The 26,614-nt window shown below is 38.7% G+C and overlaps 1 protein-coding gene across 4 annotated transcripts; it reads left to right on the top strand.

The window, feature by feature from the left end:
• The first annotated feature begins 82 nt into the window (after nucleotides 1–82).
• Nucleotides 83–25,964, top strand: INTS7 (integrator complex subunit 7). Of its 4 annotated transcripts, none has more exons than XM_086629255.1 (20): nucleotides 83–176; nucleotides 424–553; nucleotides 1,432–1,578; nucleotides 3,981–4,118; nucleotides 5,043–5,089; nucleotides 5,594–5,793; nucleotides 7,341–7,463; nucleotides 10,562–10,679; nucleotides 11,683–11,817; nucleotides 12,380–12,477; nucleotides 13,162–13,401; nucleotides 14,142–14,279; nucleotides 15,010–15,216; nucleotides 18,839–19,033; nucleotides 19,803–19,906; nucleotides 20,301–20,369; nucleotides 21,501–21,591; nucleotides 22,888–22,986; nucleotides 23,804–23,989; nucleotides 24,916–25,964. In XM_086629255.1, the coding sequence occupies exons 1-20, from the start codon at nucleotides 86–88 to the stop codon at nucleotides 25,201–25,203; spliced, it is 2,844 nt and encodes a 947-aa protein (XP_086485381.1). In that variant the 5' UTR covers nucleotides 83–85; the 3' UTR covers nucleotides 25,204–25,964. The 4 variants fall into 4 exon arrangements, with proteins under 4 accessions (XP_086485381.1, XP_086485390.1, XP_086485373.1 ...); XM_086629264.1 differs by having other exon boundaries at nucleotides 21,501–21,615; nucleotides 22,930–22,986; XM_086629247.1 differs by having other exon boundaries at nucleotides 21,501–21,633.
• The last annotated feature ends 650 nt before the right edge of the window (nucleotides 25,965–26,614 follow it).

Below are 26,614 nucleotides of genomic sequence, written 5' to 3'. Positions count from 1 at the left end.
CGTGGCGGCGGGGCCGGCCCGGGGCGGCAAGCGGCGGTCCGAGGCTTTGGCGGAGGCCGGCCGGGGCCGCGGTGAGGGGTTCGGTATGGCTGCTAGCGCCAAGTCCTTCCTGGCCGATGCGGGCTACGGCGAGCAGGAGCTGGACGCCAACTCCGCCCTGATGGAGCTAGACAAAGGTGAGGCCGAGCGGGCTGAGGGCTGCCACCGGCCCAGGGAGCTGCCTGCCCCATGAGGCTGCCGTTAGGGCCATTGGTGCCCGCTTTCTACCCGCCTTTGCTCTGTGGGGGGCGGTCTCGTCCCGTCCTTCGGTCCTCAGCGGCGGGAACTTTGTTTTGTGCCGCTTTACTGCGAGCAGGGGGCGGAGGGAGGGCCCGGTTTTGAGGGAGCATCGATTTCCCCGGTAATTATTGCTCTCTTGTTTAGGCCTCCGGTCTGGCAAACTCGGGGAGCAGTGCGAAGCCGTCGTTCGTTTTCCCAGGCTCTTCCAGAAATATCCTTTCCCTATTCTCATTAATTCAGCTTTCCTAAAGCTAGCTGATGTTTTCAGAGTGGGGTAAGTAGCCTCAGTCGGCTTTTATCCATTCAAATTTCTGATCCGTAGTAATGCACTGTATCTTGGAGAGTTGGAGCCTGGGTACTGGTGGTGTTTTTTTCTGCTTGCCTGATAATACCGTAGTGATACCTGTTCTGTTGAGAACAAGTCGTGCTTGACCGAAGCTTGCTTTCCCCATCTTTAGTGGGCTTAAGTGGCGGTAAGTGATAAATGACACAGTTCCTTTCAATCTGTCCTGAATTGAAGATTTGTGTGCTGACTGGTTTAAGCTCGCTGGCATAAATTCTGCTTCATAGCCACGTTCAAATTCATAATTAATAAAATATGAGTGATCATATGTGCAAATTCTGTTTCTAAGGAATGTTAATAACAAAGCCCAAAGATAAGCTTTTCCAAGTGCCTAATGTCTAAGTGATGCCGGTGATGGAATTGGAGCTACTTTGCAATAGCTTACAAAGTTATCTGTTACTGTTGTGAAATCTTCACTGTTGGCTCCAGGAAGGAAAAGAAATTCGCTCACATCTGGAAATGGCAATTAGATTTTTTCTTAGTCCTGCACATGCTTTTCTAGCAGAATTAGATTCCTAAATGTGCACAAAACAGGCATCTGCTTACACTTTTTCTCACTAGTGTCAACAAGTGCATTTCCCTGCAATTGAACATAAATTTGACACTGCCTGTCCTAGAAAATAAAACGATAGCGTGTTAATAGTCTCCTTTTGACTATATTGGTCTAATTAAATATAATATTTCTAAACCATAGACATTTCCTTGTTGTAATTTACTTTCAGGAGTTTTTAAAAATAATTTCATGTTAAAAGTGTTTGAATTTTTCTTCTAAAACAGCCTGATAAAGAAATGTGTATGTTTTCTAATAGAAACAACTTTCTGAGACTGTGTGTGCTGAAAGTTACTCAGCAGAGTGAGAAGCACTTAGAGAAGATCCTCAATGTGGACGAGTTTGTCAAAAGAGTTTTCTCAGTAATTCATAGCAATGATCCAGTTGCTCGGGCTATTACACTTCGGTATGTATTGCATGGATTACATAGATGAACCTAACGCTTCAAATCTCTAGCTAATTATTAGTAGACTAGTTTGGAATAACAAAATCTGCAACTACTACTTATACATTGCTCGTAGAGTTAAAAGCAACGATATCTGTCTTTAAAGGGGACGAACGGTAAGGATCTGTGATCTGAAGAATAAGTTTTTTAACCATTTATGATGGCGAGAATTTTGTGGATGGCTCCAGGCAAACCAGAATTTTCAGAGCTGAAGCGTTGTGTACTTGGGAGAAGAAAAATGAACCTGTTGTATGCATAACCCAGACAGTAGCTATATGCAATATATCGTATGTTGCCTATGATATATTTAGACCAGGACCAAGAAGAAAGTGTTTCCTTACACGTCAAAACAATTTTTGTTAACTTGTAACCAAAACTTATTTATGTGAACCTCGGTATGCTTGCATCTATTTTTCGTTTATTGTTGTCCTAGACGTTTACTGCTTGTTCATCTATAATCAATAACTTCTAAGGAAGTGCCATGGTATTATTGATTGCTCTGAACTTCCTGGGAATCAAATGGAAAAAAGAAATAAGACTAATATATCTTTAATGTCTCTCTCCTGCTGCTTTGGTGTCTGTGTCTCTAACACTATCTGACATAACAATCTTAACTGCGTCTTCCACCTTCTGTGCAAGTGAACTCAAATGTGAAGAGAGCACTCTTCTTTCTCCCTTTGTGTTCCTTTCTTCCATCCATCTAGAACTGTTACTGATTGCACTCTTGAAATATGGGAGGCATTAACAAGGGTTTGTTTTATTAGCTCATACATCCACTTCTTTCTTCTGCGGATATTTTTTTTTTGAGATTGTGCTTTCATGCTCTGGTGTCTCAGAAATCTGTAAATACGGTTATAGCTACCTGTTTTCTTGTAGTTCCACTTCAGTATTCTAATGTAAGACTATAGTTGTTGACTGATATTGAGGGCTATCTTTACAGACTGCGAGAAGTCCCAGGAATCTGCTTGGTTTGAAAAAATTACCTAAATTACTGATCGATTCACAGATGCATCAAACGAAAGGTTAAAACGGCTGTTGGTTCAGCAGCTTCAAATGGAAATCTTCAGTTGATTTGTTTTTGTCCTCCTTAAGTAGTGTCAGTAAGAAAGAACATGCTGAAAGAAAGATCTGCTAAAACAAAACTTCGTGTCTGTGGAATTTTATTGCTAGGTAACTGTGTGTAAATATTTGCATAGAACTGTTGCTAAAATTACTATCAGTGCAAATCCTGCATTCATTCTTTTAATTGGATTATGCTAAATATATCTGAAAAGTACCTTTGAGATATTCTTTGCAAAGTATAGGTTGAGACCTTCTAGCAGACTTCCAGTACTTAAAGAAGGCCTACGAGAAAACTGAAGAGGGACATTTTACAAAGGCGTGTAGTGATAGGACAAGAAGCAATGGCTTTAAACTGAAAGAGAGGAGATTTTGATTAGACATAAGGAAGAAATTCTTTACTCTGAGGGTGGTGAGGCACTGGAACAGGTTGCTCAGAGAAGTTGTGGATGCCCCTGGAAGTGTTCAAAGCCAGGTTGGAGGAGGCTTTGAGCAACCTGGTCTAGGGGAAGATGTCCCTACCCGTGGCAGGAGGGTTGGAATAACGTTATCTTTGAGGTCCCTTCCAACCTAAACCTTTCTATGATTTGCTGCTTTTTTAGCAGTTACACAAACGGTATTGTACTATTCCCAATAATAAACTTATCAGTGGAAAATCTTAGAAACAAATTATTAAAGTCAGATATTTGTTTACTTGATCATGATAATGCTCTAGAAACTTTGCTTTCTTAGCATGTGGTTAAAATTTATGACTGTTGAGCCATTTGTCACTTATTTACTTTCGCAGCCTTAATTGGGAGGGGGATAGAAAGGGTGGAAACATTTCTCCAAATGTGTTTTTTATCCCCCTAGACTACCACATTTCTGAATTATATCCCATGCTATGTACTTCGTGTGTGTCTGAAAATAGCCATCAGTACATTTTAGCATTAAATCTGTTGCGTTGATACCAGAGCTTGAACGTAAAAGCATCTTAAAAATACTTGTTCCCAGTGCCGTAGTGCACTCTTAATTTTATCAGAATTCTTGGTAAGTTTCTCACTGTGCCAATTTCAAGCTGAAAGGTATCAAAATGTAATTATTTTTTTTATTAAACCACTGACATAACCTACATGACAAAATTTGTTACCTCTTAATTATATGCCTATTTGTAGAATTTTTTTGTTTCTATAATAGACATGAAAGAGCACATATTTATATAAAAATAGTCTTTTAACCAGTTGCTTTACATTTCTGTTTGGTTTCATCTTGCATTTCCTCATCATCACTGTTCTTCCTCGCTTTGCTATGATTTATTTCTGTAGGATGTTGGGCAGCATGGCATCTATTATTCCAGAAAGGAAGAATGCGCATCACAGTATTCGTCAGAGTTTGGATTCCCATGATAATGTGGAAGTTGAAGCTGCTATATTTGCTGCTGCCAACTTTTCTGCACAATCAAAGTAAGATGTAATTTTTTTCAGTTTTTCATATTGCAGAGAATGGAAACTCCATTGACACTGGTTTTCACAAATCATAGAATGGTTTGGGTTGGAAGGGACCTCAAAGGTCATCTAGTTCTAACCCCCCTGCCATGGGCAGGGACACCCTCCACTACGCCAGGTTGCCCAAAGCCTCATCCAACCTGGCCTTGAACACTTCCAGGGATGGGGCATCTACAACTTCTCTGGGCAACCTGTTCCAGTGCCTCACCACCCTCTGAGTGAAAAATTTCTTCCTTATATCTAATCGAAATCTCCCCTCTTTCAGTTTAAAGCCATTGTCCCTTGTCCTATCACTACACACCCTTGTAAGAAGTCCCTCTCCAGCTTTCCTGTAGGCCCCCTTTAAGTACTGGAAAGCTGCAATAAGATCTCCCCAAGCCTTCTCTTCTCCAGGCTGAACAGCCCCAACTCTCTCAGCCTGTCTTCATACCAGAGGTGTTCCAGCCCTCTAATCATCAAACCTTAATGTTTCCTTCTGTAATGCTAACCATGCCATTTATAGTAAACCATTGAATTATGTGCAATAACAGTATTGTAAAGAAATCTGAATGCAAGTTTATTAGATTTTTTTTTTCTACAGTAGTAATGGAAAGCTCATAAATATGGGAATGCACAGTGGAATAGCAACTTTAATCAAGCTTTACAGAAATTACATTAGGGAGGAAAATGTAGTGCAGCTTCTCACTTTGACATATGTTTGAAAGCTTCTATTTTGTCATTTGGTCATGCCCATGTGCAGGGGTTCTAAAATGACATGGGTCTTGGCAAGCACTCTTTTGCGGAAGTTATTGATAAACCACAATGTTTGACGATTCAGTTTTTTATTTTTGATTATTTATGTCTTTATTTTTCATTTCGCCTGATATTTTTTCTTTTCTACAGGGATTTTGCTGCTGGAATATGTAATAAAATCAGTGAGATGATTCAAGGTACATATGTATATTGAATGATAAAAGGGGAAAGCTCTAATTTATCTGAGAATTCTTTATTATCCATATGGAAGTATCAGATATCAGAATACTATTGCCCTTGTCCTGAAATGATTCCATTTTTTAAATTAAATTTGCTAGCCAGTAATCTGATGTCCTCTTGTGTCTTCTTAAAATCTAAGTTCTCAAAACACCTGTTTGGTAAAGAAGAAAAGCTCATTGATATTATGATACATAAACTTACGTAGACTATCGCAGGTTGCTTCAGATGAGTTAATATGTGTATTACCCGCAATGAAGCAAGGAGCAACCTTCTCAAAGAACCATGAAAGTGCTTCACACCACTGTTAGTAGCTAGCAGATGAGTTATTTGAAGCTAATGTGGGTACCTGCAGAATGTGCAGTCATCAGGGGTGGTAACGGAGACATATTGTGTGCCCCAGTACTGCCAAAAGCCAGTACAAAGGACTAACACTCTGCCCATGTTTCTCTTCCTTGTTGCAGGTTTGGCCACGCCTGTGGACTTGAAATTGAAGTTGATCCCTATTCTACAGCACATGCATCATGATGCTAGCCTGGCCTCCAGCTCCCGGCAGCTGCTGCAGCAGCTGGTAACATCGTATCCCTCTACCAAGATGGTTATTGTTACTCTGCACACCTTTACTCTGCTTGCTGCTTCCTCTTTGGTTGACATTCCTAAACAGGTGATTCTTCCTAATTCATTCCTTCAGCTTAAAGTGCAAAGTACATATAAAAAACCTCATATTCTAGCTGATGCTGAAAATAGATTGTGATGGATATGCTAGGATGGTTTCTCCTATGTGCTGTAGAGAAAGAATGCCGTGAAAACTGCTGCTGCTTTTGTATTTTCTGCCCTTTCTGGTACTATTTCCAGATAACCCTATTAAACACAGGAATCCTTCTTTACAGATCATAACCTATCTTTCTTTAAATCAAGTGGTATTGAAGTCAACTAGGATCAATCAGCATTTAGAGCAAACACTCTGGCTATTTCTGAAAACATTTCATTTTACCTGTAGAACCCAGGCGTCGCTTCTCACTGCTGTATGCTCTCTTGGATTGTAGGTGTGCCTTTTGCCTTCCTTGCATACAAGCAAATGAATATTTCAGTAGCATAGAGTGCAACTAAAAATGTGTTTCTTTAAGAACTCTGAGGAATTTGAATCTGTTGCTATAACTTAGGACTGTAAACCAAATTGTGGTAAGCAGCAATGGAAAAGTACAGTGCATTGTTCTGATACTGTGCTCTGTGGATGTGATTTGTATATCAGGTCTTGAAGACAGTGACATTTGAGATTCATCTAAGTAATCCTTGTAAAGTAGTCATGAAAATCTATTTGCTTTCTTTCAATCCTGCACAGATACGGAAGGCTGGTGTCTGTTACTGTTAGACTAATAGCCTTGATCTGTCTGAAACTTCTTTTTGAAATGGCCAATTTCTGTATTTCAGAGGATGCTTTTGATAGTACTTATTCTAAGCCAACTGAAATAACAGTAGTATGCTTGATGTGCTTTTTTTAATGGCATAAAGAATGATGATTTAGGCTGTGTTTCTGCAACACATCAGCCAATGCTGATTAAAAGTGATGTAGCCAGGGTGGAGATGAGGAGCAAAACCATGGCTGTCCTGTTCGTGTTTTTTCATATGCTGGCTATTCCATCTCTGTAAATTTGCAAGAAATGAGTACAACAAAGGATATGCATGTAAATGTCACTTAATTTGAAATAAATGCTTTGGAGGGAGTAGGTAGGTGTTGATTTTGTTTTGTTGGGTTTTTGGAGTTGTCTTTGCCAGCTACTGACACATACAGGTATGTCTGTGTAGCTTTCCGTTAACTGCAGATCATGCAAGCACCAGAATTAGCATCAAATGTCCAGAATGCTTGCTTGTAGCATAATCACAACAGTATAAGGTGTTTCTTGAGCTTCTTGGGGATATTTCATGGTATTTCTGTGAGTGCCAAAGCAGGTCTCGAGGTTTCTCAGGTATGCAGAGTGGTGTGGAGAAGGGTGCATGAACAAGGAGAGCAGGATGGTAGAAATAGGCTGTCAGACTGTTTTAGCTTGCCATGGCATCACAGCCTAAGTAGGGTCTTCTCCATCTGGCAGTCAATCAGACAGGTAAGGCAAGTTAGTTTTGACTGAGTATGCTAAAAATTTCTTCATGAGTACTTTTGGAAAGACTTCCTTCTAGTAGCATCTCTCAAACAATTAATTTACTTCGTTGCAGATTCAGCTTTTGTTGCAGTACTTGAAGAATGACCCCAGGAAGGCTGTGAAGAGGCTTGCAATCCAAGATTTAAAGTTGTTGGCCAACAAGACACCACATACATGGAGCAGAGAAAATATTCAGGTTTATATAATTTTAAGCTAAAGGTTATTGTGGAATTTTGCAATTAGTTGTAGAATTCTGTCCGGAAGAATGATTTGAAAGGTAAAGGAAGGAAGAACATACATCTCCATACCCTTAAGCAGAGCAGCCAAGTATTAATGAACAGTTCATAGAATCATAGAATATCTCGAGTTCGGTAAGTTGACCCATAAGGATCAAAGTTGAAGTATTATAACTGAGGAAAGGCTTGTGTGATGTAGTAGACCTTTTCACAATAAGGAAATAACTTTTCCATCTGACAAACTCATCTAAGATAATAGTCATGAGAGGTGAACGTTTACTTTAATCTTACGACTCTGAGTACGTATTAACGCTCTCATGTAGCACAGCCTCTCTGGAATTTGTCAAAGCATGTCATCCAGCAAGGTATACGTGAAAGGACAAACGTAGATTTGACTTCATTTCTTAATATTATTGGCTCATTTTCAATAATATCCTTGTGACTCTTGTTGTATGAATGAGGCCCTAGAAGGTGTTTATAGTGCATCTGTGGTTTTTTGGGAAACAGTTGTTATGTTGTAGATAGTATTGCTGCTTGCTTTCAGTTGCAGTTGCATATGAACACTTTTTTCTCCTTTCCCTTTTTCTGGTAGAAATAACTATAGAAAATAATTTCAGATTAGATTAATGGGAAAGTAAATGTTTTGAGAACTTAATGGCACAGGCTTACAACTCTGTCTTTCTGGGTCTGTTTTCTTGGTTTTTGCTACTCTTGGAAACGACTTTTGCTATATGCTGTTGGAGCATAAGGTAGCTGGGAGGAAAAACTATGCAGATTTTTGTTAATAATCGTGTGAGAAATAAAGCCTGTTTTGCTTTGTCTTTGATTCTTAGATAAGATGATTTGGAGTGTTCAGAGGTTTTTTTAGTGAACTCCTTTATTCTTCATAATGGATTAACGCCAGAAATTTATTTCCTTTTAGGAATTTTTAAAGAATAATGGCTTATGGATTCTTTGCAGTCAAAAGGCTACTCTATACCATTATGCCTTGTTGGTAGTTATCTCAATACAAGTGAGAGACATTGATAATGTGGCTTTCATCATTATGTAGTGTCTTAAAGTAGGTGTCCAGATGGTTGAAATGCATAGGAAAAAGATCCATTGATGTCGGAACCAAACCAGTGACGGGGTTAGAACAAAATTGACTGAAGCTTGTTACTGCTTGCTGAATGGTGTGTGGAAGTAATGAGTGTTTTTCTGACTTTTGAAACATAAAGCCAATGTTTTGAGTTGGACAACTCTTTTCCATATATTTAAATGACTTGGTAACATTTGTACAACAGACTGGAACAGACCTTCCTTTTCTCCTGGCAAAATCTGCTTCTGGTACCTTTTTACCAACAAGAGTTTCAGCAATGTTAACTTTTGCAGCATTTTGGGTCTGTCTGTGTAGGTCAGATAGGAGGCTTGATCTTTGAATTGTGGAGACTTCACTGATTTCTAGATATCAGCTTCAGGAGCTGTTACGGTTGATCCTTAGAGCAGTCTTCCTACTGACTGCAAAGGTAACAAGCAGTCTGTGGTCCATCCTGCTAATTCTTCTGTGCTCCTGGCATTCTTCATAGTTACTGTTTCAAATATGGTCTGAGAGTGGTGACCTAGTAGCACTGGAGTAAAACATCATTGTCTTAGGAGACATCAATGCTCATTTTCACGTCTAATTGTATCTTGCTTGCACAAAGAAGGACTACGAAGGTGGTGAAGGGTCTAGAGCACAAGTCTTATGAAGAGCAGCTGAGGGAACTGGGGTGGTTTCGCCTGGAGAAGAGGAGGTTGAGAGGAGACTTTATCGTTCTCTACAACTACCTGAAAGAAGGCTGTAGTGAGGTGGATGTCAGTCTTTTCTCCAAGCAACAAGCAATAGGACAAGAAGAAATGGCCTCAGGTTGCACCAGAGGAGGTTTAGGTTGGGTATTAGGAAAAACTTGTTCAGCAAAAGAGTTGTCAGGCATTGGAGCAGGCTGCCCAGGGAAGTGATGACGTCACCATCCCTGGAAGTATTTAAAAATCGTGTAGATGTGGTGCTTAGGGACATGGTTTAATGGTGGACTTGGCAGTGTTAGGTTAATGGTTGGACTCTATGATCTTCAACATCTCTTCTAACTTCAACGATTCTATCATCATCTTCTGTCTGTTGATGCCATACTATTCAGTGGATTAGCAAAATACTACATTGGTACAAATTTATTTAGAATTTAACCCATACATCATACAAGAATGTACGTATGCCTGGTAAGAACACTATTTGGGGTTTTTATTTGTTCTGTGGAACTAATTCTGTGTTACTGTTTTTCTTTATTCAATTACTGGATGTTATCATTCAGCTTTGATGCTCTCTGAGGCAGAACATACTTCATTTTCCATTTGTATCTCATTGCTTTCTCTCATGTTGACTAAAAAAGCCTCCAAAACCAGTGAGTGACTAAATTGCAGACAGTGTTGACATAATGAATCTGAGAACCATGTACATTTTGGGAGTTACTCCAATCTAGGTGTGATAATGCCTGAGGAGATCTGGCAAAAGGCACAAAAGTATGACAGGAGCTCTATTAAAAATGAGTTAAAAAATAAAATATACTTTAAGATGTTTATCAAAAAAACCTTAAACTGTATTATGTTGGACACCGGGACTGTTAAAGGAAATGACACTTGAAACTTTCCTCTTCAGAGGTGTATACTTAGATAAACCCCTGCAGATTGTTGTATAGCAAAATAATCATTATACCTCCAATACTAGAGAACTGTCTTAAAATATTTTACAATATTTGATCAATGAGACTTGATAATATTTTTGCCACTGATTTTTAATTAATAAATGATTTATAATTGGTGTTTCCTAGCAGATGAGACTCACTGTTATTTTTGTGCAAGCCATGTCCTCAGTCTACTAAAACAGATGCTTCAGGACATGACTTCTAACTTTTTATTTCAGTATAGTATTTTCTGTGGAAAAATCTTGACTTTCAAAACTTTTCACAGGCAAGCGCGACTAAACATTTAATACAGATAGCTCATGGGACTTCCTTCCCTGTGTATCTTTTCTCCTGCTAATCTTTAGGCGCTGTGTGAATCTGCTCTTCACACTCCTTATGACAGCTTGAAACTGGGCATGCTATCTGTTCTTTCCACCTTATCAGGAACCATTGCCATTAAACAGTACTTCAGCAATGCTCCAGGTAAGAAGACTAGATGAGATTATGATCTTTGGCATGTCTAATGGGTTAGCTAACTGATAATCAGTTTCATCTAAACACTTTGTAGCATATTCTGAAACTATTTTTGAACTTCAGAACACTAGCCGAGTGTCAGACTATGTTCATGGTATGTAAACTTAAAATGGGATACTGTATACCAATGAACAGTCATGGTCTAAGATTTTTCTTCTGGATATTGTGGATAATACGCTGTGTGAAAGGTGTTTTTTTACCTTTGGGTCTCTGACTTTTCTTCATAAAATGAAGAAATGTAATAATGCCTCTCAAATGGCTGACCTGCATTTCACTTAAGGGGCTTTGAAACTGTGGATTTGCGTAGTTTTTGAGTAGCATGGAGATTTAATGGTGTGGGAATGGACTCGTGTGTTACCCTGGCACAGTGAAGCTATGCCACTTTTGTTGGAATGACCTGCTTCAGTACCAGGTGAACCTTTCTGCCTTGTGGCTATATTCTGGAGAAACAGAGTAGGCGTTTTTAAGGGATTCAAGGCATCTTGTTCTTAAAATGGTGATCATACACTTTTCTTTTTACTTCTTGAAAGCCAGACTGCCCTAATGAGTATTATAAGCCCAACTACATGGGCTGTGGAAATGGAGAAAAATAATACATCCTCTTCAGTCATTCTGGCATGTCTTAATAATTAGTATGCTCACCAGCTTTTTTAAATCAGATATAATATTTCTTAAGGCAAAATTTCTCTGAGTCTCTGAAACATCACCCTTTAGGTCCAAATATTCTTTCTTGTGCATGTCTAACTTGTGTAGCGTTCAGGAATGGAGGGAAAGCCTCTGTTTGTGTGGAGAGAGAGAGAAAGATATGTTTTCATCCTATCCTTTAAACCTATGAAAAAAAAAAAAGAATGCTAAGTCAAGACAGTTTTTTGGCAGAAATGTGCTTGAAAAGATCTATGGTGTAATTATGGATTGTGCTGATTTATGTCCTGTTTGCTTTGTCTTTTTTTAGGAACAGCAGCTACAACTGCGAGATCGTTTGATTTAGTAAAACTAGCACAGGAGTGCTGTTACCATAATAACCGTGGCATTGCAGCTCATGGTGTGAGAATTCTGACTAATATATCAGCCTCTTGTCAGGAAAAAGGTAAATGAAAGCAAGGACAATGAAATGTGTCTATTTAGTCACGCTTATGCACTTAACACGTTTTAACTGGTCTTATTTGTAAACCTGTCTGTAAATCTGATCCTTTGTGCTGGTTAGGGAGAATGGGGTCTATAATCTAGTAGAAAACATTCTGTATGATTTTATGAATGGCTGGGAAGATTCTGTCTTTGTCTAATTTAGAGAAAACTACTGGGCACGGTAGAACTTGTGCTAAATACAGCAAAGGTAATAAGACAAGCATTGAAGACTTGTGAATTGTTTGTCAGCCTTTGAAAACTCTTTGCACAAAGTCTGTTACAAAAGAATAACAGTCTTAGTCCAGAGATTTATGCATGTTCTAAAAATGTCACAGTTGGTGTGACTGCAGAATAGGTTAGCTGAGACATGGAATGGCAGAATTGTTTCTAATTAAAATAAGGTGAGGCAAAAGTATTAGGAAGATACTCATCTGAAATGAATGCAACACTGGTGCAAACATTACAAGCAATTATGGTCAGAAAATATAACAGGGACCTAACTTACTCTGTTTTTCTTTTCTTAGATCTTCTGCCTTTGGAGCAAGATGCAGTTTTTGGCTTAGAAGCTCTTCTTGTTCTCTGTAGTCAAGATGACAGTCCCGGAGCTCAGGCAACCTTAAAGGTGACATTACTGTTGTCTTCCCCTAGCACAGCTGCAAGCTATAGTAATAGCTTGTATAACAGAAAAGCTAGTGTGCACCAGACTTTTTGGTGGAAGCATAACATACTGGAATGAAATGAAGGTTTTTCTATGTTTTACCCATAATCAGAGTTCAGAGCAGTAGAGAAACTAAGCACATCTATAGGATGACTCTTCTCAGCTCTGGAGTAAGTCGATTGTTGTAAGGAGGGGGAAAAAAAAAAGCATTCCTCTCAGAGGAACAGCTGTAATAAACCATGAACTTGAACATGGGATGGAGGTGCCTCTGGAAGATGAAGAGAATCTTGCAGAGAACCTGCTTTTTGGAGATGGGGATGCAATATACATGATTACAACACTTTATTAAACTTTTTTTTTTCTCACTTCATAAGCTGCCACCAGTAATTTTATCTAGTTATTTGTCTGTAAAGGCTGGTGATATAAGAAAGAAGATTATAGTTTCTTGAGTTTGTGATATGTTCTTGTGCTGTGAGCTCAGGGACAGAGGCTTGGACTCTTGGAAAAATCTCATGTTTTGTAGAGTACATGGTTCTGAAAATACCACATCTATATTTCTACAATTGTACCTGCAGATAAGCATGTCTGGCTTTTTTATATTCAAGTAGACATTATGTTTATGGTACTTGTTGACTGTTTGAATTGCAGATCACGTTAACTTGTATGGTGAAGCTGGTCAAGTGCCGTCCTCACCTGAGCCAGTCAGTAGTTGAATCCCTGCTGACCCAGTTGCACAGTGCCCAGGACGCTGCCAGGATTCTCATGTGCCACTGTTTAGCAGCTATTGCCATGCAGCTGCCTGTCTTAGCAGATGGGATGCTGGGGGACCTGATGGACCTCTATAAATTAATTGGACGATCTGCCACAGATAAAAAACAGGAACTCTTGGTAAGACCTCCTTCTGGTGAATAGCCTTTGATGGATAAAGTCTATATGAACTACTGTGGATGGATTTTATTTAAAAAGGCAGCTAAACCTTTTGTTATGTCCGAGTTACTGTGCCAGTCTACGGCCACTATTTCCAGTTTTCCTTTAACTTTTGACTATGTATGTCAGTGTTTAATGTTGAAATTATAGCTCGTAGATGGAGCTGAACTATGCAGTGTATTCCAGTAGACTTTCCAGCAGATGGCACTGCTCAGACAAACCTAGCTGTTGAAATTGTTGGAGTATCTGCAAAATAAAGGTTATAGAAAAACAAAATGGCAGTTAGCTCAGTTAATGTATGGTACTTTGATGCACATGACTTTTAATATACTGTAAAAGATAAAAATGCTTTTATTATATCTATTTGGAAATGAATTTGGATTTTAAGAAAGAAATGACAAGCTTCTTATTTTGAATGCTCCAAATAAATTAACATCTCAGTTAAAAACCACAGTAAAGATTCTTAAAATGAAAGTGTGTTTCATCTACGAGAAATATTTGGATTGCTGTAACTATTTAAAAGATATATGACTGAGAAAAGTTCCTCAGTTAAAATATGTATGTAATCTTCTATGTAGTTTTTAGTCCAAAATCAAGCAGATTATTTCTGGTAGTTTAGGAAACAGGATTGGCTTTTTTTCTCTTGTGGTGTTTAGCTTCCGAAGTATAACCTTCTTCCTCACCCCTCCACTCTTCATTAGGTTTCTCTTGCCACAGTAATATTTGTTTCCAGTCAGAAAGCTTTATCTTCAGAAATCAAAACTGTTATCAAACAGCAGCTTGAGAATGCCTCCAATGGATGGACAGCCTACAGGATAGCCAGGCAGGCTTCCAGAATGGTGAGTGAAAATACCTGGAGGAAAATGGTTTGGTGTGGTTGGAAGAATGCTAGTGATTTCTTTGCACTGGAAAAAACAAAGTAAGGAAAATGGTAGGGCTCAGGAGGAGGAAATGAATGAGGGGGCAGGAAAAAAAAAGTTTTTCCTTTTAATTCCCTGGAATGCTGATTTCAGACACATGCCATTTAAGGCAGTCATCCCATCAGGATGATTTTTCACTTGACTTTTTGAAGTGTTTGGGAAGGAAAAAAGTAATGACCTGATAGTTTCTTGAACACGTGCCTAGTCTGCACTGGCTAGCTGTTCTTTAGAAGGTGATATAGGCCATCCTGATGCATGCTTCTTTCTTCAACGTGAAAAAAGGAAGAACAAGATACTGTTTCCCTTTTCCCTTCAGTAAAGTCACAGCTGGGGTTAGAATTACTTAGAAACCCTAGTACGAGATGCTGGGGTAAAAGTAAATTTCGATATTTGTTTCTCATCTTGTTGATTTATCTTGTGTAAGTAAGTACTATACTTGGTACAGGATGTTATTTCCGTAAAATAAACATTCGTGCTTTTATTTATTGTTAGGATTGTCATGATCAAATGATTAGAAAAAGTTTCACTATTTCTGTTTTTAAAGTAAGAGTCGTTCTGGAGATGTTACTGTTCTCTTATTTGTATTTGTTTTGTAGAAACCCACAGCTTTCTTTCGTGTCCCCTCTTAGAAACATTCTTGTCATTACAGGGCAACCATGACATGGCCAGAGAACTGTATCAAAGCCTGCTGACTCAAGTGGCTTCAGAACACTTCTACTTCTGGCTGAACAGCTTGAAGGAGTTCTCCCATGCAGAGCAGTGTCTGACAGGTTTGCAGGAGGACAACTACAGCTCGGCGCTTTCTTGCATTGCCGAAGCTTTAAAATCGTATCACAAAGGAATAGCGTCACTGACGGTTAGCACAGGTCTTCTGCCTTAGTCGTGATGTTTCTGTGTGCTGCAGCAGGTCTGTTCGGTTTCGGTTCTTAAACCTCTGAAAAGTTTTTAAAGATGTCTGACATCTGCCAGGCTCTTTTTGAGAGGACTGCAGGGAAGACCCAGTTCACAGAGAAGATGCCATAGCGCAGCTTAGCGTGATTAGCTAGATTTCTCTTGTTTCTTTTCTTCTTCGCCCCTTCTCGCTTCCTGGCTTGATCAATCATGTGAGATGTGACAGATCTTTTTTTAAAGTTACAGTACTTAAAATTTTCCACTTGGCTGAATAAATGCCATGGTAATAGTCAAGCCTGGGAATTTGTCGAAATCGGCTGCTATCTTCTCAAGATACGGAGAAGAATTTAACTGTCTTCCTCCCTCCTGCTGAGTTCATGTTGCCTTGTATTTGATAATGTGCTTCTATGGAATCCTAACAACAAGGCAGGGGGGACGACAATTCAGTCTCATAAAATCAGCAGAATTCAGATGGTACCTGCTTTTATGCAAATATTTTCTGCTTCTCTGGAGTGGTGAAAGGAGCAAGAAACTGTGGATGTGATATCTGTGAATGTAAACAAACAAAAAAATCAGCAAATATAGACCTGCAGTTCTTACTGGGAAGTTGCTTCTTAACAAAAGATGATCCAGCTTCACACAATACTTTCTTTCATGTTTTAATTTCCATGAAGTTATCTTTACATACAGTTTTCCATATATCTTTTGAATGAAGCTGCTTTTCCCCTCCCTCCTCCCCCCCAGTTACTGGAACTGCCAGTGTCGTGACAGTTCAGATGTTATTGTTTATTTAATAAAGTTCAGATATTACTGTTAATTAATAAACTGTCCTCAAATAAGCAGGAAGAATGTAAATTTTACACCGTTGTCCTCTGAGAGAAAGCTCCATCGTTCCTGAACTATTTGTCTTGCTGACTGAGGGAATAAGGCTTTTAATTCAACATTTCAAGATTTCTCTAATATCTAGAAGATTTTGAGGAGGAGACCTGATCTAATTAGATGTTAATATTTAATACAGGCAGGAAAAATAACTTGCTTAAATAGGTCATTCTGTAATTCAGTAATTTAATTAGCCTTTCCCTAGAGTTTGTTTTTCTGCTGAAGGATTCCTGTTCTCATCTCCTCTGCTGGCTTCACTTCCTGTGTGTTGCACATAGATATTGCACCCAGAAAAGCACTTCCTATGATTTGTTGTCCAGAGGAGTAAGTAGGGTTAGAGAAGAGGAAATTGGGTTTATTGCTGGTGGCTGCTTACTTGTTGCATCTGGACAAATTCCCAACCATGCTTCAGTGTATCAGCTGTGAAAGGAGCCACTTGCTGCTTGTGCCTACAGAACTCAGGGTGTCAAGGGGGAGCAAAATGTCATAAAGTGCATGTGTTGGTCTTACTGCTGAAGACTTCTGCTGTCTCTTCCCTCTGACTTGAGCTTTACTGTTGCTACTGCTTCAGTGTAGAGCGTGACTCAGCACTGTTGGTACTGCAGACCATTAGTGCGTATGATGAACCCTGTGTAGCTGTGCACTTTGTAGCTGGAAGACACTGTGCTTGTAAATCTGTTGCAGATGTTTAGTCAGCCCAGTTTAGCAATGATGAAATATTCAGACAATGGCTGATTTTGTCAGAAAATTTCTCAATTCCTTCTTGGTGTACATGCAACTGTCTGTCTTGCATTGGTGTGTGCAAAATGTTCTTTCATGTGAGTTAGTCCACTTGAGGAAAAAAGTCCCATCACTTTATGGATGAGAGGTGTAGGGGAGAGGGCAGAGACTTGTCATAGAGTGCATCAGCCACAGTCCTTATCTGTCTCGCTGTGTACTTGCTTGTAGACTTAGCAAAGGTTTTGAATAGGACTTGCTCATTCTGGCACAGAAGATGCATCTCGTTGGAAGCATTGTGCTGATTCTTCACCGCTGGTAATCTACAGAAGATACAGAACTTGAACAAAGCACTATGTAACCATTGATTAAATAGCACTAGCTCCAAATATGTTGATGACAAGTGGTGGTGTTTGAAGAACTTGGCTGAGCCAAAGTTCTCTGTTATTTTCAAAAAAGAATTGTAACTCTTTTATTGCCCATGGCTATATGGATAGCAGATAAGGTAAATTGCAGTATTAATGAGACAAGCTTGTATTTCCATTTACAAGAATCGAGTCCAATTTGTGCTATTAAAAATGTCTGGATTTTCTGATATAAGTACTGGTACTTAACTCTGTAAAAGCATGTAGTCTCTGTAGAGCGATTACAGTGCAGTGAGATCTCGTCCACAGAGGTTTTTCTGAAACTGCCCTTGCAGAATAAAATGAACAATTTGCATTCAAAAGAGTTTTGTTTTGTTTTTTTTTTTATGCCCTGGGAGAAGGGAGAGCAAAGTGGTAGATAAGAGGGGCTGAATGGCTCAAGGGATGAAACAGTCTTATTTCTTTGGTTGAAATCTAGCTCAGTATTTTAAAGTGGTTGCAGGTGGTTGATGTTTCCTCACTGTCCTGGTTTTGGCTGGGATAGAGTTAATTTTCTTCTTAGTAGCTACAATAGCACTGTGTTTTGGATCTAGTGGGCCAATTCTCAGATGGTGTGATGTTTTGAGAGAAACTAGTTTGCTGCTTTCCTGACAGCAAACAAGTGGTTTTTAGTAAGATTTTGGTGATGGATTGTAACTTCTTGCTTCCAGAAGTGACCTTTTCTGTTGAGGAATGAGAAGCACTGGGGAAGACTTGCATGAGTTTTAACATACATCCATTCTCTGAGTAAGAGAAAGTCCCAGTGCTTTGTTTTGCAGATGGCTTTTTTCCCTCCCCCCCCCCCAAAGAAAATGTGTACTCTTCTCAAAATCCAACAGTGTTTAAAAAAAAAAAAAAAAAGTTCACTAGTATCAAATCTTGAGTGCTGCAGTTTACCCCCTACCGGGTGTCCGAAGTAGTCACAGACTTCTACAAGTCAGATAAGCTCTTAGGAAGCAAAATCTCACAGAACCATATTTTCTAAATAATAGCAGCATATCTACCCTCCTGGAGTTCTGTTATTTACTGTTCTTAGTTTTTACTGACCTGTGTCTGCCTTCATCAAATGCAAGGTTCAGTGCCTGGGTAATGTTCTGTCTGTTTCACAGTTCCAAAAAAATCAAAAGTTATCACTGCTTCCTCTTGCTACGGGTAACTTGAGCCAATGCTTTCTCTTTTGGCTGATGCAGAACACCACTTTTTCAGTCCTTTGTGTTTCTATTTGCCTCCCAATTCAGGGTTCTGTTTCTTATGGTAAGGACTGTCTGGACTAAAGTCATTTAAAGCCTAATGGTTTGGCCTTGGAAAAAGAGGAAATAGGTGCCCTAATAGCATTGTAACAGTTTAAGTAGCATTTGTTACAAGGGTGATACACTTGAATTACAGCTTAGTAATTGCCTACCTTCTGGGTCGTTTATATTCAGTACGATTTAAATTGAGCAAATCTGTTAAATGTAGTTTTAAAAAAGCAGCTTTTAGAATTGAAGAGTTCAGTTGTCTGATGAGACAGTTCAGTGACATTGCAAAGTTATTTTATCATGTTTGCTTTTGACCTAGATTGCCAACATTCCTATTACTGTGTTTCAGGCTGCTAGTACGCCACTTAATCCTCTGAGCTTTCAGTGTGGATTTGTGAAACTCAGGATTGACCTTCTGCAAGCTTTTTCTCAACTTATTTGTACCTGCAACAGCCTAAAAACAAGTCCACCGCCAGCTATCGCCACGACGATTGCAATGACATCAGGAAACGATCTCCAAAGGTGTGGACGCATCTCTAACCAGGCACGTGTTCTTGTTCACTCTTGTGCAGTTGCGTTTATGACTCTGGTATGAATTTTGCTTCTCAGCAAACATATCTGATGAAAGAAATGAAGAGTGGTAGTGAAGAGTTTTGCTAAATCGGTGGCCTTGGTTTTCACCTGTAGCTATAAAAAGATTTGCCTGCATGGATGTTTTTGGGCATGTGTGGATGTTTTTCTCATACTTTCACGTGCACAGTTTCCAAGTATATGCATATAATAAGCCACTCAGTACACTCAAACTTGCAGGAAGACCTTTCACACCTTGTTTTGAAACACCTCAGATACTGTGATTACACTAAGGAAGAATATATACTCTAGGATCATACTGCATCTCCTGTTAGTGAGTGTTGGCAAGTGACTTGATATTGTACAGAACACCAAGACGATCTCCTTCTAAAACGCATGTAGTCTGCAAGAAGAAATGAGTAGGTAGTCTTTGAAAGACAGAGCAGTTTGATTTACCAGTAGGGGATGGGGGAGGGTTTTAGTACGGGTTTTTGTTTTGCTTTATTTCTAGCCCAAGGAGGGTATGTTGGTGCTGTGTTATAGGAAAAATATCTGTTTAATGCATGGATAACAGTCTGTCACTTAGATTTTTATCCATGTGAAGAAGCAAGATCTTTATATATTTTTCGAGAGTATGTTGTCTTATTCCTTCAGTGTAGTGGTTTTCTGGATGTGTGGGGTTTCGTTTGTTTTGCTTTTATTTGATTTTTTTTTTTTTTTGGCTAATAACATTGTCTCTGTAGATGAAACACTCAATGGAGGAATTCCGAAACCTGGCTACACGGTATGGAGATCTGTATCAGTCATCTTTTGATGCAGACTCAGCTACTCTAAGGAATGTAGAACTGTATCCTTTTAAAACCTTAAAATTTGTCCACTTTCCTTCTCTTGTGGACAGCATGAAGCTTAACGATCCTGTTTTCCACGAAGACTGACACAAAGTAATTTTGAAGCAGTTAGTAACCTAGAAATTAGGTACCAATTGCTTAAAACCTATTTGGAAATAAGCATTGCCATACTATTGTTTGGAATTACTTTATGAACAAGTTACGACATAAAAATTGCAGTGGCATGAAACTTGGAATTTTCATAGTTCTTGCTCATGTTTACTAAAGAAGTAATGACTGTGGGATTACTTCACAAAAGCTAGAGAAATAAATAAAAACGCCAGTAAATATACTGCATTTCTTGTTTTAAATGCTAACTTTGTAAGTCTTCTAAGTCCTTAGTGTTAATATCAGGCAACAGCAGAGCTGCCTGTTGATTTCACATGCGATAGAAGCTCTGATTTTGGATCCAGAATCTGCAAGGTGGGTTTGATAGTTAACTTTATACTCCTTTGCTATTTAAGCCTAGGAATTCAAAGAATGTTCAGGAATTTTCTCAGTAGACCCTTCTAATTCTACTCCGGACAGGCTTGAGGACCTGTTGCTGCTGTGCTATAGCTGGTAGGCTAGGGACTGTGCTTTGAGTTCTGCATCTTATACCGATTTTGCTCTTGAGAGCACTATTCTGGACTTGTCTTCAATATAGACTTGCATTAAAATAAAAAACAACTTTTAGTCTCTTCTTCAGCTGCCTACTTTAACTTGTGTCATTCTGTGTTAGCTCCCATACCTGCTGTTTCCACTTGTAAGTACACATTAGTTTCCTTCAGAGTCCTGAAAATAAGTGCACTAAATTAGTTTAAACTTCTCATGTAAATTCATCACTTCTGTTTCTTTTTTTATCAGTGAGCTTATATCCATTAGAAAATCACGTTGAAGTGCCTGTGCATTGAATCACTTTTTAAAACTTCCAGGCTGAGATTAAGTGGAAGATAATGTGGATAAACATATTTTTAACTGTGTGATTTTGTAACTGGAAATAAAAGTGAACACCCTAAGTGATTGTCTTACTCATTATGAATTAAGCATTGCTTAGATGTATTAATCATACTTGTAAAAAGTATGAAGCTGTGGACTGCAAAACATTAGTTGTCTAGGAGATGGCATTGTATTCAAAGCATGACGTTATAGACTTCCAGATTTAGTCCTAACTCTGAGTGGCATTCATGCTTTTTCTTGAGTTGTGAGACTTTTAAAAAAACATTAGAAACACTCTAGGCTTAAATAAAAGCCAGAGGAATTGAACACTGCAAGCTTAAAAAAAGCTAGGGGAATTAAGAATGCTGGGTCTGTTAGACCTTTAACTGCTTCAAGTGAGAGAGGGTGGGGACAAAGTGATGGATGAAGTGCAGTTAAAGAGTTTAAATGTAAAGGGCAAGTCTTATAGTGGAAAAATAATACAGAAACAGAGTAAATGGTTTGAAAGACGTAGTTATTTATTAATGGATTTCAAGTTGTAGCAGAAGATGGTCTTGTTCGGCCTATTTGGGAGACAGCCTCTCAGATTACAATGATGAAAGTATGTTAGACGTGATGAAGTGTTTTATTTCTTAGTTTCCAGGAATATAGCTCGACGGGAACTGCACCTGTTGAGAGTGAATATGAAAGAAGAATGATGTCTGTATTTAATCATGTACTGGAAGAAGTGGAATCCCTCAACAGGAAGTATGCTCCTGTGTCTTACTTGGCAAGTAACAGTTATAAATGTATATTCTGTAGAGAAAGGTTCCAAAACCTCAGCAAGTCCATGTATCTATGGTGGTCAAGAAACTGAAGAGCATGCACACGTTAACATATCCTCTTACTGGCACAAATAGTCTCTACACAGACTGACTACTTCAAAAGTACTTCAAAAAAAGTTTTGCTAAGACATCTGTAACCTCACTGATCTGATTAAAAATAACATTTTAAAAATTCTGATGCTAAGAATACAGCAGATGCTGATAAGATACCTAAAAGTAGTGTCAAGTCTCTGTCAGATCTCTTGCCACTCTCGCATTCAAGTACTGAAGTGCATTTTCTTTGTTCATGCTGTTGTCATGAAGGAATTCTTTCCCTACCACACACAGTGCTGGACTCGCCAGCACTAGCCTAGCTTCAGTCCTTGGGCTGTTGGCAGCTAATACTGTTTTGTGAGTATGGTGTTTCTCTTATCAATGCAGGTCATCAGCGGACACAATGTAAAGTGTGCCGAGTGCAAACAGCGAGCTGATAACGTTCTCCTTTACAGGGCTAGTGTGGTTTTGTCTGTTACTGTTAGTAAACACCGTAAAGCTGAAGTGCGTGTTGGTGGGAACAAGGTAGTTCATTTCTTATGGCGAGCATCTGTTTGCCTTGTTTCTAAATTCAATGGTCCTTATGATTTCCCAATAGAACAGGAAAACGAGTTGTGTAAAATGTAGCCAAGGTAAACCCTGTAAACTTAGTTGTCACTGGCTCCATACAAACGCAGCTCAGTGACTTCAGTAGCACTGCCTTTGCTCTTCTGAGCCAGGAGGACAGTATAGTGCAGTGAGGAAAGGAAGAGTAGGCAAGAGGCTTAAAGCTTAATTATTACATGGCATTAAATTGTTGTAGATGTCAGTTTTGTTTGCTCGGAGGGGAATTGTTTATTTGAGAGTTTGTGTGTGAAGGTTTTGTGTATGATTGTTTCAAGCGGATCCTGCTCTGCTGACTCTAACACTAGGACTGAAATGACCTGGATTTTTCTCTTTTTTGGCCTCCTTGTTCTTTCCAGAGCAGAATACCTTCTTCATAAAGGGCAGAACATAGAGAGGCCAAACGTAGTCACTCTCATCATAGTGGCTGTTATCCTATGATTATCAATATATTTCTAGACTTCTAGTGGAAATTACTGCAGTTTCAGCACCTCAAGTGTATGCCTTTTTCCTATGCTGTGAATGATATTTTTTCTCAATTGTTTTGGCTCTGTTTCTTACAGCATACGGCTTGTCTGTGCAATGCTGTCATCGCGTTGTTGAAGGTACCCCTTTCATTTCAAAGGTACTTTTTTCAAAAGCTGCAGTCTACAAGTATTAAGGTAAGTACTGCTCAAACGTGGCCTACATTTTCTCTTTATATAGAGTCTTTATGAGAAAAGCTTTACTGAAGGCACAAAGCTTCAGCATTTTTAGTGAAGTTACTTAACTGCAAATAGCATCTGGGTTTATCTGCTAGGAATAACTTGAATAATATGTACATACGATCATTAAGAATCACTGGGCTGTGACTTAGGCAAGTAGGATTCAGTTCTTAGATTGCAAAGCTTTGAAGATAAAATCCAACTGGAATTTTTGTTGATTCTGTGTCTGCAAAGCTAAATAATGTTCTAGTCCCAGGGAGGCAACTTTTATAAATTTGTATTGTTTTTCCTTTTCCTTTAAAAAACAATGTTACTATCTTGGAATAAAATTGTAATATTTATCCACTGACTGAGTAAGAATGGCTATATGTGACCTTCAGTGGTTGATGGTTTTGTGTTTTTTAACTGAAGTGCTTCTTTTTTCTGGGAAAAGTGAAAGCCTTAAGATTTTTAATAGTTACTCCTATTGCATTTTACTACTTTGTTCAGCTTAATATACTTACCTGTGTCTATTTTGTAAAAGATTTTTTCTGCTTCTTTGAAGAAGTGCAATTAATGAAACTGATAAAGAACACATCTAGTATTGCTGATGATGCTTATTAATTATTATAGTAATGAGTCTCAGATATAAGTTCTGTGTTTCTATTTGCTGGTTTCCCTACCAAACTCCTCCATGGAAATTTTACTGTAAGAAAGTGTTCTGTTTCATCCTTGAATTGTGTTTGCTTTTCTGGAGGCATAAAATTACATTTTTGTCTGTTTTCTTGTGTTTCAGCTTGCTCTATCCCCATCTCCAAGGAACCCAGCAGAACCTATTGCAGTACAGAACAATCAGCAATTGGCCCTAAAGGTTGAAGGAGTGGTTCAGCATGGATCTAAACCAGGCCTCTTCCGTAAAATCCAGTCGGTCTGTCTAAATGTCTCTTCAGTGCTGCAGAGCAAGTCTGGACAAGACTATAAGGTACGAATAGAATAGAGACAGAAGGAGTCTTAAACTTTCTTGCTGTATTTTCTTGCTCTTTTGTTTCACTCTGGTTAGCAGAATTTTCAGGTTGAAATGAATGGGTTCTTCTGTAATCCTCTCTTGACTGTTGACATTCAAGCACTGGTGGGAGCCAGACATAGTGCATGGAAGGGATCTGGGATTTTTAAGTCTGCTGTATGATACCTTTTTAGTAACAGCTTTTCTTCCAAACAAAAGAGGCTTTGTGATGCTCAGAACAAGTCATTAGGAATCTGCTTGAGATCAGGAAAATTCAGCCTAGCTATATGTCATATGAAACTCCAAAGGGAAAAAATGCAGGAGTAGATTATTCTCTATCACATAGTCTCTAAAACTTCTTAATCCTCGTTTTAATTGTGGGTTTTTTTTTTATTTATGGAAATTGGGAAGGCAGGCTGTCTGAATTGAATAGCACCTGAGGAGATGCACATTAAATTCCAGTCAACAGTTTTATCAAAGATTTTATGTCTGAAGTTCAGTTTGTGCTAATGTGTGATATTCAGTGAAAGGCCCGTTTTGGGGGTTTTGTTTGGTTTGTTATTTGGGTTGTTTTGAGAGGGAAAAGAAAAAAGTCAGTTGCTTCTAAAAGAACAACAGGACTAGGAAATGTGTAATGTTTGTCTGACTCATTTTAGTCTGTGGAAAACTGGAGCCTCAGGGAGAAAAAAGCTCGTTAGCTACCTTGCTTTGCTAATAGATATAAAAATATCTCATTGATGAAAAAGCGTATCAAGCTGGCTCATACATGCATTGGTTTAGGAAAATTGAGGACAAGTATTTGTCTCTTTTTTTTTTTTTTTTCCCCTCTCCTTCAAACGGAGAGCAGAAGACTTATTAAAATAGGTTTATATAAAATGACATTTTAACCTTCCATGTGTTTTCAGATTCCTATTGACAACATGACCAATGAAATGGAGCAGAGAGTGGAACCACACAATGACTACTTCAGCACTCAATTTCTGTTAAACTTTGTGATACTTGGTACCCACAACATCACAGTAGAGTCTTCTGTAATAGATTCAAATGGTATTGTTTGGAAAACTGGGCCTAAAACAACTATTTTTGTTAAATCTCTTGAGGATCCATACTCCCAGCAGGTTCGTCTCCAGCAACAGCAAGGACAGCCACCATCACAGCAGCAACAGCAAAGAACAGCATACTCACGGTTTTAATTCCCAGAAGTGACTCCACCCTAGTCAATGGTATTATAGTTATTCTTGAACACTTTTTTGAAAGACCTACAATTTTAACTTCTCCTAGAAAGTCTCGGATGTCAATTTGTTGCTTTTTAAATTAACGGGGGTAAATTGGAACTTGATTCAGCAGAGGCAATCCATTCAAATTTGGAGTTGTGCTTTTAATATAAGAACTTCTACCTGATCTCTTCACTTCTGTTGCAGCAGGCTCCACAAACTTTGGTAGCAGGGGACACTAAGAGCTCTGACTACTGCTTTCTGTACTTTTCTTTTTTTGAAGTACATAGGTTCCGATGTTAGGCTCACAGGACTCCAGTAAACACTTTGTCTAGTTAATGCAGAACTGAGTGTAATACCAAGTCTGTCTTTTAACATGAGGGAATTGGCAGGAATATCCAGATACGTTTTTTCTGACATTTTAATAGCAACTTCCAGTATTTGGCTGATGCATGTGTATTATTACAATTTATCAGCACTGTTTAGTGCATGCATATGAAAGACAAAAAGTTGTGGCTCACTTCTCATACCCAGCCATTGTAGAGAGAGGAGACTGCTTGTGAGGGGTTGCTGTCCGGTGAGTCTTACAAGAGACAGAATTTTACAGGTGGGAACAATGATTGTTTCTCAGATTATATAGAAGAGACTACTGTGTTGTTTTTAGATCTTTGTTTATCCATATTTTGGAAACCTTTGCTTTTATTGGGTTTTTTGTTTGCTCTTTTAAGAGGGAAGTTAACTTGCAAGTTGTCATTTAACTGCTTTGGTTTTTTAAAATCACATTTTATATACCAAAGCTTTGCAATCTTGTGTACTCTTGGACCAATTCAGTAATCTTAATTGTTACTTTTACAGGATAACTTAAAGTAGAATTCTGCCAATACTAGAAATGAACTCAGAATCATTTTGGAAATACGCTACTTCGTAGATAGCTTTCATGTTTCCTTTGAGATGTGAAATGCTGAACTCTGCCTGTGTGTGGACTCTCAGGCAATAGATCACATAGCATGTCCTTCACCTGGTCATCATAAATAATCTCTGTTTATCACTCTGCAGGAAAGTAGGACCTACTCTGAATGGGGAGGAGAAAGGATGGCACTTCTGACAGACTTCAGTTTGTAAATGGTTTAATCCCTCTCATTGGAGCAGAAATTTTCATTGTTATTTTCTTGGTAAATTCCTAATATACTGTTATTTCTTCAAGTCGATTTCACCGTAGAGGCTGACTAGAGCTTGCAGATCCTGCTTGCTTTATATGCAGATAATAATGATAATGAATTGTCATAAGCCCAGTTTTCTTTGGCGTAGCTGGATGAAGAATTGGTTTTGCTGTGTTTTCCTGTAATAGTTGCTTAAGAAATCAACTTTCTTCCTCTTGGCTTGAGACTTA

The sequence above is a fragment of the Tauraco erythrolophus genome, chromosome 2 (assembly GCF_009769465.1).
Source record: "Tauraco erythrolophus isolate bTauEry1 chromosome 2, bTauEry1.pri, whole genome shotgun sequence".
Lineage (NCBI taxonomy): Eukaryota > Metazoa > Chordata > Aves > Musophagiformes > Musophagidae > Tauraco > Tauraco erythrolophus.
The sequence above is the reverse complement of the archived record's forward strand: the minus strand, read 5'-3'. Positions and strand labels throughout refer to the sequence as shown.